The 16,432-nt window shown below is 41.8% G+C and overlaps 1 protein-coding gene across 6 annotated transcripts in view; it reads left to right on the top strand.

Annotated features, from left to right (window-relative positions):
* ASCC1 (activating signal cointegrator 1 complex subunit 1) overlaps nt 1–16,432 on the top strand; it is a 146,645-nt gene that overhangs the window by 93,191 nt on the left and 37,022 nt on the right. Inside the window, exon 10 of one of the 6 annotated variants that reach the window (XM_072130808.1) lies at nt 3,357–3,377. The exons of the other annotated variants lie outside the window; for them this stretch is intronic. Within the exon in view, the coding sequence (XP_071986909.1) occupies nt 3,357–3,362 (6 nt within the window). The 3' untranslated portion in view covers nt 3,363–3,377. Of the gene's footprint in view, nt 1–3,356; nt 3,378–16,432 lie in introns of those variants that run through there. 6 annotated transcript variants of the gene reach the window in all.

Below are 16,432 nucleotides of genomic sequence, written 5' to 3'. Positions count from 1 at the left end.
CACACACTGCAGGCTGTTCCAACTTTGATCTAATGTCCGTAAAACAAGTCAAAATGAGGCTCTGTATTGTGTGTGTGGCCTCCACACGCCTGTATGACCTCTCTACAATGCCTCAGCATGCCCCTGATGAGGTTCCGGATGGTCTCCTTTGGAATTTCCTCCCAAACCTGGACTAAAGTATCCACTCCTGGACAATCTGTGGTGCATTGTGACATTGGTGGATGGAGTTAGACAAGATGTCCCAAATGTTCTCAATTGGATAAAGGTCTGGGGAACCAGCGGGACAGTCCTAGGTTCAATGCCTTCATTATCCTGAATTAGGAGGAACCCAGGGCCAAGCGCACCAGCATATGGTCTCACAAGGAGTCTGAGAATCTCATCTTGGTATCTAACGGCATTTCTTTAGAACACCATTACTGATTCACTGCCAAGCCGGTTGTGCCAAAGGATGTTGCAGGCAGCAGACTACTCTCCACTGCACCTCCTGACTCCTGTGAAGAGCAAAGTGGCAAATTTGCCATTTCTGGTGAGCACAACGGCTATAAGCACAACCCCCAACTGTGGATGTCAAGCCTTAATAACCACTCTGTTTGTGCAGATACATGCACATTTGTGGCTGCTGGAGGTCATTTGCTCCATGCTCTTCCTGTTCCTCTTTGCACAAAGGCAGAGGTAGTGGTCCTGCTTCTGGGTTGTTGCCCTCCCACGGCCCCCTCCATGTCTCCCGGTAAACTGGCCTATCTCCTGGCAGCGCCTCTAGCCTCTGGACACTACCAAACAGACACAGCAAACCTTCCTGCCAGCTTGCTTTGATGTGCCATCCTAAAAGAGCTGCACTACCTGAGCCGCTTTTGTGGGTTGTAGAGTTTGCCACCACCAACATTCAAAATTATCCAAGACATCAACTAGAAAGCATTGGTACGCAGAAGTGGTCTGTGGTCCCTACCTGCAGAACCACTGTTTTCTATTCCATTTGCATAACAGTATGTGAAATGGATTGTCGATCAGTGTGGCTTCCTAATCGGATGATTACCTATCCAAGTGAATTTAATTAAATGTGAATATCCAGTTGATAAATGGAGTAGGGCTCTTATTAGGTATGCCTACAGAACCATAAAGAGAATTAAAGGGGTCACCTGTTAAAATAAAGGTTTATTTTTTCTGTCTGCCTGTTAACTGTGAGTGGTTTAGACACCGGTTACCCCTTTGGATTGGTTGTGCAATGCGGTTGTCACCATATTACCGTTTTACATATCACCATGTTACCATATGGTTATATGTTACTATATCACGTTTCAAGTGACGACACTTTCACCTGTCACATGGCCTCTTTCTCCACCCATTAAGTAGGCTGCAATACTAAGCTCAACAACTATACTGTATATGGCATTTTCTTAGCTGGAAGTAATGTGCACATTGATCTTAAACGGCAATGTGGAAATAGGTATTAGCATTCTATCTAGTCATGCTGTATAAGATACCACAATCTAGAACCTGATTGTCCCCTCGAGGTCAACAACAAGGAAAAATTTTTACACTTAAAATATTCCTATAATTTTATATATTTTGCATTTTGATGGTGATTAATGCTATCATTTAATTGTTGTGTTTTAAGCTCGGTTTAGCTGGATGTGAAGATACTGAAAAATGCATGTTCTGGTTTTGTCAGTAAAAATGTCCATATTTTTGTATCATATTTCCGCGGATCATTAATTTCTGCTCTCCATATGCTTGTACTCTGAGCAGTCTGGCATTTAGACAAGACTGATCTGGGAAAGGGGTTTTAGAAAGTGATTGTACTTGTGCTGTTTCTGCAGGGTTGATAGGACACAGGCTAATGACATGATAATTTATCCGTCCTCCTTGTAGGTGCTAGCACTTGCGGATGTTTTGAACGTTGTAATCTTTGAGGTCTGGTTCCTACAGCAATGTGTTTTGTGGGGTTCTATAGAATTTGGATTCATTGCTTAGTCAGATCACTTTTTAAGGAACTTAAAATAACTTAAATAAACTTTAATAAAAATAGTGAATGTAGAAATTAAAAAACTAGACTTTACCACTAACGTGTGCACTTTGTTAAAGATTTTACATTGCTAGAAGCAGTTCAACTAGTGTGTGGTGCCGGGTCACCATAGCCGTCTTTGTTGCCAGTTATATATCCCCACAATGGCCGTCTGAAAGAGGCTTTAGTTGGTGATTAATCCTTATTACTCTAATAATTTTGCTAACTGAGCAATACTTGTGTCGGTATTATACCATGCCATCTCTGCAGTGGTTTATTTAGCGACACTCCAAAAATTATTTTACCTTCATCACCTTATGTGATTGCAGAGAACATATAGGAAACAATAGGTAATGCACTTGCACTGCCTGCACCTAAAGAGAACAAATATTTTAGTGGAGGGAAAACAGCAGTGGTGCCAAGGTGTGATAATAAAGGAAGATGCCACAATGCAGCCAGCTGAGTACATTGTTTCTTAATGTATGTATGATGATCTTTGCATCCAATCAGGTTCTGCTCCTTGATATTGGTATGCCACAATGCTGAGGAATAGGGAACGGATAAGCCTTAGCCGACAGGGGATTCTGCATGGCAAACATCTATAAAAAAGGAAGAAGGAAGAAAACTCTGCTGTTCCTGACAATAGCAGCCACAACATCTGAAACATGTAGGACTTTGTATTCTTTCTTGCCCCATAGCTTGTATGATGGCACATTCCACTTGGTTGAATTCGAGCTTTCAGCCGGGGCTCCTCGGGAGCTCCTGCCTTCTTACTCTTGTAGACCAGGTAATAGCCGCTCAATCTGTACCTTGTAGAATAGCAGCAGGGCCTTGTTGTGTATACAGCCTTTTTTGTTTCATATCATTATAAAAGTGGATGTACACTTTGAAGCATTCTAGATCAAAATTAGAAATAAAATTACCAAAACATTAAGAACACAGAAATAAAATAGATCAAAATAAATATACAGTAGTATATAAATGCAAAATATAGTACAGTGTCATGCATTATTATTATGCTGGACTTGCATTGGCTGACAGCAGGCCTGCCAAGAACCTCACTGCAAAAACCACATTTATACCCACCATCATGTAGCTCGCAGCCATGTGGAAAGGGCCATATAACAGATAACACATAAAGACCCAACAATGACATACAGTGGGAAAAGATATTTGGCAAAAAGCTTCAACAGAAAGAAACTAAAAAATAAACAATAACCAATAACGTCACTTGTCCCCTGCTGCTTTTGTTCCAATAGTTAGGGGGTCATTTAGGATTATACATTTGGTTTGGACCTGTGTTTTTAGTCACCCTCATCTGCTTTGTTACTATAAGCACAATCTTTTTCTACAGAGATGAGGAGCGATCAAACCAGCTGTCTGCACTGTCTAGATAGGACTAATCAACCTGAGCTTGGATCACTAATACACAACAGCCTGGGGGATGGTGCAGCGATTGATTACTTCTGCCTATCAGTGATTACATCATTCTCGTGAGCAGTGTAAGAGGATGTCACGGGTGCTCCTGCGATCCTGGCTGCCTGTCCCCGTTCCCCTGCCTGCACTTACCTCTCCTGGCTGTGCTCCGGGTCCCAGCGTGCAGGCCGCACGCTTCCGGTCTCAAGGCCGCGGGCCCCCTTCTCTGAACTTAAAGAGCTAGCGTCCTTCCCATTGGCGCTGGTCACTGCCGGGTTCCTATATAACTTGATGGCTCCATTCACTCCCTGCTGGATCTCCAAGTCTTCGCCATGAAGAGAAAGCCTCCCGTGTGTTCCCAGGGTCCCGTTCCTGGACCCCACACTTGTTTTGTATGTTGATTTGTGACTATGTAATAATGTTTTATATATTTACCCTATGATTTTCAAAGTTGTAATATGTTGTGCCTGTATAAAACTTAAGGACACCTGACTTACAGATGACCACTGGTTACAGATGGACCTCTCTGCCCAATGTGACCTCTGTTGGATGCATTACTTTACTCCCAGGCTGCAATGACCAGCTGTAAGGTGTCTGTAATGAAATTTTATAGATAATTCTTCTTCCCATTAGAGCAAAAGTTTTGAAAATCCAATTGTCACTGGGACAAAAAAAATATTTTGTCTTGATCTACAATTATAAAATATACAGTTCCGACTTACATACACAATCAACCGAAGTACAAACCTAAAGAACCTATCTTGTACATAAAACGGGGACTGCATGTTTACCACAATTTTTGCTAGGGAAAAACAGCGAAGGGGAGACATATTTAGAGCTTTGAGAAACACAGAATGTCTTGGTCCTGCAATCAATCCCATTAAGAATTAATATGTGGATCAGTTACCAGATCCGCTTTTGGACAGTGAAAAGCTCAATAAAATCACGTATTCTTTGGTGATATGTTTATTTTGTTTTACACAACTGTACACAGAACTGGCAGGAAGACAGACATCTCAGAGAAAACAAAGCTCACTTATTCCCTATGCACAATCCTTACTCTGATTTAGTTGTATACACGTGACTAGAGATTGACTTTTCTTCCAGACACATTACAAGAAGTTAAAATCCAATATCAGCTTTTAAGGTTGAGGCTCCCTCTGGCATTGCCTTGTGCTGTAATCACCTTAACATTTTTCAGGAGGTGGAGGGGCAATGGCTTTCGATCTGCCCCTTATTGGCTCTACTGATACCAGCCCAGTTTTTATTTTTTCTCTATCCCACCATTCTGAGCAGTCATATTTTGCCAGATGATGGATCCTTTGTTGAGAAGGCAACAGCATGTTACTGTTCATATAACAGTGGAGAACCTAATTTGCATATTGGGTTCTGAAACTAATGGCATGATTGCTCAGCAGAAAAAAATTATCAAAATGACCATAAAAAAATAAAATTGACATCAATTGCGCCGATTTTCCCTGAATTGCCCGGGGATTTTGGCGCATGCGATCGGATTGTGGAGCATCGGCGCCGGCATTCACGCGATGGAAATCGGGGGGCGTGGCCGAACGAAAACCGGACGGATTCGGAAAAAACACTGCATTTAAAAAAAAAAAAAAAAGTGTCGCGAAAATTGCACTTAACTTCACTCAGCCCGGCTCTGTGTATTCCAGTGCGTTCCGATGCTCTTCAGCGCAACAGTGCCACCTGGTGGACGTCGGAGGAACTACCTTAATAAATCCTGGCCGGACCCGAATCCACCGCAGAGAACGCGCCGCTGGATCTCAAATGGGCTGGGTAAGTAAATCTGCCCCATTGGCTAATTTGAAACGCCTATCAATAACTATCTTGCTAAACGTTAGGACAGGTTAAACCCTTAAGAAAAAACTGTCGTATTAAAGAAAAAGACGAGGAGGTACAAAATAATACATACAGGGAGAAACCAAATAACCACTTAAATTTATACTATGTGTAAAACACTCCCCAGGGGTTGTTAATCAGGTCCCTCAAGAGCACAATGTACCTAAAGAATTCTAGTTCTGCCGTTACCAAAGAGTCTTGCTTCTTTCCCCTGTAGGGGGCATATGGGGTTCAGCGTGATGGGTTGTGAGGCCAATGATGGAAGACAACTTGTGCTTATGCCACATCAGGTCCCACTGGGACAAAAGTCTTGTGAAACTAGCTTCCAAGGAGCCCCAGAACCTGGCAGATGACAGATGCCATGACTAAGAACGGCCAGTCCGTTTGAAACGCGTTTGTTGGCCAAGACTACCTGTGGAACTTTAATATTTGCCTAAATAAAGATTTCGAGTGATTCCTGAGAAGGCCATATAAGATTACAGGTAATCAGGCAAGGCCACTCCTCCCTTCTCCTTAGGTCTAGGAAGAAAGTAAAGGTATGTGCGTTTCAACCCCCCACCCTCCCAACAGAGAAAACCATACAACATAGCTTGGTAAAAAGAAATGTGGAGGAGTCTTAGTTGAACATTTTGCAAGAGGTATTAAACCCTTGCCAAAATCTCCATCTTGATCACACTCACTCCACACTTATCATTCTGGCAATCCATTTATCACTTTGAGAGACATGACTAAAGCAACAAATCTCTCTTCACCACATCCAGCAGAGGTCTGAAGTTAAAGGGAACCTGTCACCGGGCACCTAATTTTTCACTAAAGACAGGTTATAGAAGTCCATTACAGCTGCATTGCAAATATACCTTTCTGTGTTTTAACTTACCTGGCATCCTGACAGAATGACAGAGGCTGTCAGAGTAACTGATTGCCCCCCCGATGACTTCAGAGGTGACAGCGATCAAATCAAATACGGTGGCGCCTCTGGCATTTACATGGTTAACACCCAATCGCGGCATATGCAGAAAACAACCACCTTGTATGGAGAGAGCTCAGCCTGTGAGCTATCTCCATACAGGTGGTGCTGAGGTGTGACATACTATTACATCACACATCTATAAGGGGTTAACACCTGAATAGTTAATACGGTAGCTCCCAAAGGGAAAACAGCTGTGAAGACTGGCAACTTCGGGAGAAGAAATTTTGACCATGTTGAAATGTGATTTTACTACATATCACCTTAAGAAACGATAGAAAAAGTTTGATTGGCGTAAAATAAATTTATGTGACAAATATAATTGTAGGCAACAATGTAAACACAATTTTTAGAATGTCTGACAATGTTTTCCATGTATACATATACTTAATGTGCCGCTGGTTTTCTCATAAAGCATGTGGCAGCCTCCTGGAGCCTTGTAATGCAGTGCTGTCACTTTTGGACTGATAGCTGGTTCTTTATGGAGCATGGGCTTATTGCGTGCTTGTGGGGTGCTAATACGGATCTGTTTGATCACGTCTCCTTTGTGTCTAGTTACTGATGACTTGCCATTCCTCAAAATGCTAAGCAGAGATGTGCAGAAGATTCCTCCATAATTAATTTTCTCATTTGTGGCTGGGAACAATACGGGACATGTGTCTTAGTTTGTTTCATTTTTGTGGTATGATTAAGACATTTGTTAGGTCTTTTTTTTGTGATACATTTTTAGTTTTTCCTGTCCTGACTGGTGCAATTTTTTTTTTTTTGGGGGGGGGGGGTTGAGACTTTTAGTAGCAAATGTCTCAAATCCATGTGGACACTAGCCATGTGAGGGGGTATGTACTGGATGGACATTTAAGGCCATGGCTTGAATTTTTATGCACTCTAGCTACACCCCAGGGGGATGATGACATTTGTGGATCCAGTCACACGGGGCGTTTTTGATGCGTTTTTAAATATGTTTAAAAAAAAACATCAGTACTCTCCTTTCCAACGCCCCCCGCAGCTGCCTTCAGCTCTGTCTTTGGGTTCCCGCATCCAACATCATAGTGTGTGCAAGGCCATCTTGTTATATACTGGGGGACAGGTACAGGCTATATACTGGGGGACAGGTACAGGCTATATACTGGGGGACAGGTACAGGCTATATACTGGGGAGGCTGTGACCAATGCATTCCCCACGCCAGGCTTATATTTGAGTCAATAAGTTTTCCCAGTTTTTTTGTGGTAAAATTAGGTGCCTCAGCTTATACTTGGATCGACTAAGTACATACGGTAAATTAAAAAAAAGGAGCAGCCCAAACTTTCAATGCCCAGCAAGTTTATCTGCAAGATTTAAAACATTTAATGCATGTGAACGAATTACAGTTTACTTGTTAAAACAAGGTCCAAGGGGAAAAAACGCAGTATAACGCCCTTGCAGGGCAAATAGCTATGCCGCTGTACTTCAAAAGGGACACAATCCTTCCTCTGCTACTTCCTTGGGACAGGTGCAGATCTGTGTACCAAAATTTCAGTGGAACGTCACAAAAATTAAAGAAAAAAAATCCAGCAGAACTTAAGATAAATGTACCCAATGATTGCAGTTATGTCGCTACAAGTGTGGACATTGCTGACTACTGGACGGAACACAGGATAAAGTTGGTCCTAGTTTAAATAGGTGCAGTTTGGTTTTGCTGATCAACCGTCTGATGAACCAAATGCAAAGCATTCAAGCACAAGTACTTTTTGCCCCATATACTTGGCCACCTATGTTTTCCCACCAGTCACTTGGGGTACCTACTCATTTGAAAAGCTTTAGTCTGTGAAGAGGAAACTCTTATTTAAGACTTACAGTAAGACTGACCCTTTATATTAAAGGTTTGCAAGCAGCCGATAAATAATGTAGGGGAACATTTTTGTCTTTGGGCATGTAAAGTTGTTCTATTGAGTGCAATTCCGGTTTTGCTTGGATTCATTTCAGTGCAACCTGTCTGCAAAGTAACCTGTCTGCAAACCTATTAAACCATTTCAAATAAGTTAACACCTCCAGATCATGTTTCTTTTATGACCCAGAGTGGTAGCATTGTCCAGGTAAATTGCTGTTTATTGGATTCAATTCAGCTGACAGGTTTCCTTTAAGTGATAGTTGGATTTGTTCAATTAATTAATGGACCTTAATTCCCCCTTTATATTCTACTACTAGCCTGACATTATACTAGTCCTCAAATTTCAGTTATGTTAATATTTCATCCCCAATTAGGTTATATATGTTTGGTATGTTATACATGTTCTATGTATTAAGACTCCATTATGGAATTTTGTCCATTAAAAAAAAGACTTTAACAAATATACAAATGAGCCTGAGGGTCTCTAGGCTCCATTTAACACCTAACAGCCTAATTTGTATAATTTTAAAAGCCTTTTTTTAACTGAAACCAGGGCATAAGAAGCTAAAATAAGAGCAGATCCTGCCAGAGCAGGAACACACAAGTACGTCAGTGCGCTTGGTTTACAATCCTTCATCCTGGTTGTACATTTCCTTTAATTGCTCACTATGTGCAGCTTACTTGTTTAGTTTGCAGAGGGTGTCAGATTCCTGATTTCTGGCGCATATTCTTCACGATTCTGGCATCTCTGCATTGCTCCGACAGAGTACACCAACTTTTTTTGGTGCACCTTTAACATAGGGCATGCAACATAATTATGTTGGACACTGCAAGATAAATGCAAGACACTTCGATTGTGCAGCAAAATGTCGCTTTAAATGCAGAATTTTCAGTGCGCCGGGAAAAGTGCAGCCACATGACACCAAATGTGTTGTGTACACTTCTTAAATACATGTGCAAGTAGTTTGCACTTGTGGAATGTGGAAAGTTGGGCAGAAAACCGGCGCAGGGGCTTTAATTAATCTGGGCCAATGTGTTGGCTTACCAAAATTAAAGGTCATTTCATAATATGCATGCTATGAATTTTCCATTTATGACATTAGTAGACTTTCAGTTTATCCAATGTCATTGCTAAAGATGATGACCGCTGTCCTCGCCAGGGGTGCTATCTTTGCGACAATCTTCCCTTTAACCTGCACCATTGTGTTAATTTGGGTAAGAGTGGCAGTCTTGAGTTGAAGATTGCTTTAAGGGCATTATGACATTTCCTATAAGCTCAAAAGGTTGTGCACGCAACACACTAACAATTGAGCTCTGCCATAAAATACAATTCAGGGAATTGAAAATAATGTGCTTACAATAGTTTTTACTCCTGCTCTTTCACTGCTGGACTAGAAGCACTTTCCTTCTGCCCTAACCTGCGTGTATTTATGATTTATGGCTGACATTTGGAAAAAGCTTAGAAAAATAGCCTCTCATAGGAAAACCATCAATGACAAGTTAGCCCACTATGCAGGTCATACAATGGCCTGGATATTAAAAGGTTTGCATATATATATATTTTTTTTAGTGGCCAGGACCTTGCATAATTGTGTTAACTCGGCAAATAACTTTGTTATTGGCATTAAATATTTTTGTCATTGATCTGTAACACAATACTTTACTGGACAGATATGTGGTGTTTATTCTGGTGTGTACATGAAAGTAGACACAACTATTTCTTATGTTACAGAGCACTGTACCTTAAAAATAGAGATGAACAGACCAGATGATTGACACCCCTAGCAGCGACTATTATTGGCTAGAGGTATTCCCCCTGACCAATCATAGTCATGGCAAGTTGTTATGGGTGGCAATTTTTTTGTCAGGTCGTGTGTCTCAGGGCTGTGGAGTCTCTTTGACTCCCACATACATGGCTCATGTTTAAGTGATACATTTACAGTAATAATAGGATTTTTTATCACCATTATGATACAAAAACACAGTTCTTTAGGTAGAACATTAACAATATCTATTGGAATACAACCTTAAAACTAAAACTTTAATAAATTGTATTCTTGCAATTTCTTGGAAATTGGACTATTTTCAACAAAAATGTTCAGAATAATATTTGTTTATTGAGGTTGTTCTTAAGACTGTTCAGAGCTTCATAGATGACCTCAAGACTGAACCATTTATTTTAAGGCTAGAGAACAGCCTCTCTTGTGTTGGTGGCAATGCAGTAACCACACGAGCAACATCTCTAACAATTTCCGAATATAGAGCAATTGCCTCATGAACAGTCAGTTGATGAATGGTTGACCTTTCAATATCAGGCTTTCTCTGGGAACATCTCATTAAGTGATGAGGAGAAGGGGGGGAGGGAGGTTGCAAAGCTCCTCTATGTTTTTAGCTTCACAGACTGTTACATACTCCCCTTCCCCTCCCTGTTGCTGCTGTTAGATAATAAAGAGGGAGAGGGAAGTGCTCATGCACTGTGGAACAGCTCATGAAGCTGTACACTGAGAGGCTCTGGTAACGGTCCAAAGTTGATTTTAGAAGTGATGAGGCCAAAGATAACAAACAAGAGATTTCCACAGTCACGGTGCCGGGATCTATGAGTAAGTGTCCCTGGTTTATTATGTTGGATTTTGATGGTAGATTTCCTTTTAAACCATCAATATGAGAATTGGATTTTTTTTATTCTGTGCAGTTCTGGAGATCTTCCGCATGGACACTTTCCGCATATACACCCTGGGAGTAAGAGATCTGTCTTATTTGATTGAAAACTAAAACCAAGACTCTGAGCAGTGGATATTCTACCAGCCATAGGTGTGATCTCAGGCTAGTTATAAGGGGGCATGGTGATATAGTCTCATTTGTACCTATGTAGTTTGTGTTAGATTATAGTTAGAGGTCTAGGTAATTGCATGTAGAATCCATGTCCTTTTATCCATACATAATAACGCATCTTGCCTTCAAAATGACTTGACACCGTCTATATTCCTGAATAACCTTCTAAAGTTGCTTCACATTAGAACTTTATGAGATGGCATGAAAAGTGCTGGAAAATAATAATATATAATCCATGCTGATGGAATGCATTGTTTCTGGTGGTAAAACCTTTGTAGGGAGGACAGCTGCCTAACACACAATTAAACCACTTCTTGAAGGATCATGATTAAGATGTCAGATTTTAGACACTTCATTCTAAGAGCTGTGAGAGCTTCAGGTAAAGAAATGGTAAATTCATAAGAGCGCTGATTCCTATTGTGCTCTGTATGGCAGACAGAGTATCAGCCCCATCGATCAATAAACCTGGCTGGAAATTCTCATTGTATCCTAGTTACCTCAAACCTCCATCTCCTACTGGGTTACGGGGGATTGTTGTAGAAGGCGATTGTAAAACTGATAGTGTTTGAATGACCTGCCTAAAAGATTTGCATGACTGTATTGTAAGCCGGTGACTATTCCTGTCTCATGGGACCGGGAGCTTTCCATGTAGAAAGAAAAATTAGAGATACTGGCAGTGGAAATGAGCTTTAGAGCTTTTAAAGTGCATCAGCTACATTACCACAAAAATCAATAGCGCTCAGCATAATTCTCTGGAACATAAATAAATAACGTTATATTCGCAGGGCGCGTTCGGCAATCACTTTAGTTATGAGACAACTTTTGCACGTTGTTTTCACTGAATGTCATGAATTCCTTAAACGGGTAATGCATGTAGACTCCAGCTAAAAAAAAAACACAGTCTACAGTAAAACCATAAAAAAATTCTGTCCTTTTTTTTTCTTACACCAGTTTCTCCAAAATGTAAAATAAAGCTGCTTTGCAGGTAGCATCTATTGAAAATATCATATTATTTTATGTATGGAGCACCTCTGCAGGCCCATGTGCCGTCATACTTACAGACTACAAACAAATCCTGTATGTAGTCAGATGCTCATGTATTTTGCCCACATAGGTCTAATTCTGGCAGATCTTTTTTTTTTTTTACGTTAATGGCTATTTCTTGTGGTCACAAAAATTGCAGTTTATTATAGTCCACTGTCCTGGAGCTCAAGTGAAGAGCTGACATATTATTTTACCCAATCCCTGAGAGTGCACTACTCTCCCTCTCCTTCCTTGTCTATAGATCCAGACACTGTGACTGAGGTATTCTTATGTTCGTTATCCATGGCCTCCTTCCTTCTAAAATTTACTTTTTAAATTATGCTAATGAGCCTGAAGGGCGCTGGGTGAGACCTTCAGTGCTACAGATTCGTAAGCTATTACAATGAGCAAAACATGCTTCTCTCAACCCCCTGCTCTCCCTCCTCCTTGCTGCTGCTAGATTACACAAGCAGAGGAAACCTGCTCTGTTCATTTTGAGATGTGCCTATATGTACGAGAAGTGTACAACCTACTCAAAGAAAAAAACAGATTTGCACAGAAAAACGTTACTGTAAAGCATAAGACAAAAAGCTTTATTGGGTATTTAATAAAAATTCATACAAGGAATAAAATACAAAGAACAGACATTTACACGCTGGGAGAGAACCAGTTAATGCTGAGGAGGTCTAAAACATCTAGGAGGCATGGAGTATGGAAAAGTATTTTATAAATAAAGTCTATCTAAAGTGCCAACATAAGAGTATATAGCTTCCAAGGTAGATGAACACCCCGACGCGCGTTTCGGCACGCTGCCTTCATCAAGGGGTGAGAAGTGTCCCTGGTTTATCGTGCTTGATTTTTATGGTATGTGATTTCTTGTTCATGTCCCATAGTGGGACAAGTCTAATAGTAAAAAAAAATGTAATACATTTTTTTTCAAAAAAATAAATTAATTAAAAAGACCCTATACATATTACATTTACCTATAACATAACCCCCACATATAAGTTATCACTATGCCCGTAATGACCTGTACAATAAAACCAGTGGCGTAACTAGGAGAGTCAGGGCCCCATAGCAGATTGGCCGCGGAAAGAGTGTGTCGGGCGCGTGACCGCGTGCAGACTGAGACGGCCAAGCAGCCATGGATGAACTAGGCTGGGCAGCCATGGTCGGAGTAGGCCGTCCGTGGACGGAGCAGGATGTCCAGGCAGACGGAGTAGGCCGGCCGCGGATGGAATGGGCTGGCTGAACAGACTGGACCGGGCAGCGGCTGGTGTTCTAGGCCGCGGAAGGTGTGGGCCGGCCGAGTAAAGAGTGGGATTGCCGAGTGGGGGCGGACGGAGTGAGCCAGGTGGGCGGACACAGACAGGGGGACGGCACAGGGGCCCGTATTTCTGCCCCCAGTATGCGTTTGTAAATTTTCTCTTGCTGTTCATCCGGGCCCCTGTGCCGCCCGGGCCCCGTAGCAACCGCTATGGCTATTGTTACGCCACTGAATAAAACAAAACCATTATTAAACCTGCATGAAGAATGGCATAAAAATACATTACAACCCACCAAAAAATATTATTTCTACCTATCTTGCAATGAAAAGTTATCAAAAAGTACATGAAAAAAACTCAAATGGTACTGTTGTAGTAAAAATTCTAGCTCTTTTTCCCACATTAGGTTCTATTCTACAAAATTATTAAAAACTGGCCCATGCATGGCTCTCCTTACTATCTGCACCCATACAATTACATACAAGTAACGTCCACATGTGGGGTGTCTCTGTGCTCAAGAGAAATTGCAGAACAAATTTTAAGATGGGTTTTCTATTTTTATCTTTTTGTGAATGCAGACAGGCTACGTACAGGATAGGTTCTGTAGGTTTGTTCTTAAATTGAATTTGTACATTCATGGCCATAAGTTTTGAGAATGACACAAATATTATATTTTCACATGATCTGTTCCCCTCTGCTTTTTATGTGTGTTTGTCAGATGTTTTTATCACATGCAGAAATACAAGTGCAATCATATTATGAGTAACAAAAGTTTTTATTGTCAGTTAGAATAAGTTAATGCAGCAAGTCAATATTTGCAGTGCTGACCATTCTTCTTCAGGACCTCTGCAATTCTTCCTGGCAGCTCTCAATCAACTTCTGGACCAAATCCTGACTGATAGCCGTCCATTCTAACACAATCAATGCTTGCATTTTGTCACAATTTGTTGGGGTTTTTTTTTGTCCACCCGTCTCATGATGATTGACCACAAGTTCTCAATGGGATTAAGATCTGGGATGTTTCCAGGTCATGGGCCCAAAATCTCTATGTTTTGTTCCCTGAGACATTTAGTTATCACCTTTGCTTTATGGCAAGGTGCTCCATCTCGCTGGAAAAGGCATTGTTGATCACCAAACTGCTCTTGGACGGTTGGGAGAAGTTGCTCTTGGAGGACATTCTGGTCCCATTCTTTATTCATGGATGCACTTTTAGGCAAGACTGTGAGAGAGACGATTCCCTTGGCTGAGAAGCCGCCCCACACATGAATGGTTGCAGGATGCTTTACAGTTGGCACGAGACAAGACTGGTGGTATCGCTCACCTTGTCTTCTCCGAACAAGCTGTTTTCCAGATGTTCCAAACAATCGGAAAGGGGATTCATCAGAGAAAATGACTTTATCCCAGTCCTCAGCAGTCCACTCCCAGTACCTTTTGCAGAATATCAGTCTGTCCCTGATGTTTTTTCTGGAGAGAAGTGGCTTCTTTGCTGCCCTCCTTGACACCAGGCCTTGCTCCAAGAGTCTCCGCCTCACAGTGCGTGCAGATGCACTCACACCTGCCTGCTGCCATTCCTGAGCAAGCTCTGCACTGCTGGTAGCCCGATCCCGAAGCTGAAACACTTTTAAGAGACAGTCCTGGGGCTTGCTGGTCCTTCTTGGGCGCCCTGGAGCCTTTTTGGCAAAAATGGAACCTCTCTCCTTGAATTCCTTGATGATGCGATAGATTGTTTACTGAGGTGCAATCTTTCTAGCTGCGATACTCTTCCCTGTTTCTTTAGAGATAACCATGGTTAACAGAAGAGAAACAATGATGCCAAGCACCAGCCTCCTTTTAAAGTGTCCAGTGGTTTGATTCTTACTTAATCATAACAGATTGATCTCCAGCCCTCTCCTCATCAACACCCACACCTGTGTTACTGGAGCAATCACTGTAACAATGTTAGCTGCTCCTTTTAAGGCAGGTGAAAATTAATCTTAAAACATAACTTTTACTAAACTTAGGCTCCAAAATATATCACAATACAAAGCATAAGTGAAAAACTCACTCAAGAATTCCTGCTAACTGTAATGAAGCAGGATACTTAAATAAAGACCAAGTAACCCCACACAATCACTATGTAGTATTGCAATAGGTTTGATACACTGTTGATTTGTTATTATCTCAGTGCCTATCCCTGCTTATTAGTCAAAAAACTGGCAGGGGGTTATGGTCCAAACAAGACATTAAAGTGCAGTATGGAACGGTCTTACCATTGCTGTCTTGAGGCTCAGTGCATTATTCCAAGTAGACATGGCTCACAGGTTTAGGAGTCCAATCACGTGTCACTGGATGAGGGAGGTCCCATGAGTAAAAAGACCCTAAAAAACCCTATTGCACCCTGGCCCGCATTTTCTTATAGCTCCCGCCCTTACAAGGGCAGTCCCATTTCTGACCCTGGTAAATTCCTACCCTCGCCCTACGCGTTTCATACTCTGGTCCGTAATCATCAGGGGCTTGAACGGAGGTCTAGGAGACGAACAGGAGTCCCTAGCAGCGTTAACTGCGTGGGACTGGGTCCATGATCTTCCCGTTAACCCCTTAACGCTCTGCGCCGTAGCTCTACGGCGCAGAGGTATAAGGGATGTATGAAGAGGGCTCACGGGCTGAGTCCTCTTCATACAAAGGTGGGGGTTTTTGCATAATGCATAAAACCCCCACCGCTAATAACCGCGGTCGGTGCTAGCACCGATCGCGGCTAAAAACCCCCCCGTTGCCGCCGGCAAAGTCGCCGGCGGCATTAAAAAGACGCGCCGCCATCTTTTTTTTTTGATCGCCACACCCCCGAACGTCATCGGGGGGTGGCGATCGGTTGCCATGGTAGCCTCGTGTCTTCTTTTGACACGAGGCTATCTGGCAGCTGCAGATTCGTTACAATGAGCCAGTGGCTCATTGTAATGAATGTGCTGCAAAAATGCCATATATTGCAATACAGAAGTATTGCAGTATATGGTAGCAGCGATCTGACCATCTAGGGTTAATGTACCCTAGATGGTCTAAAAGATGGTGAAAAAAAAAGAAAAAAAAAAGTTTAAAAAAGAAAAAAAATTAATAAAATATTAAAAATCCAAATCACCCCCCTTTCCCTAGAACTGATATAAAACATAATAAACAGTAAAAATCACAAACATATTAGGTATCGCCGCGTCCCAAAATGCCCGAT

The sequence above is a fragment of the Engystomops pustulosus genome, chromosome 11, assembly GCF_040894005.1.
Source record: "Engystomops pustulosus chromosome 11, aEngPut4.maternal, whole genome shotgun sequence".
Lineage (NCBI taxonomy): Eukaryota > Metazoa > Chordata > Amphibia > Anura > Leptodactylidae > Engystomops > Engystomops pustulosus.
This window is presented reverse-complemented; position numbering and strand designations above follow the sequence as displayed.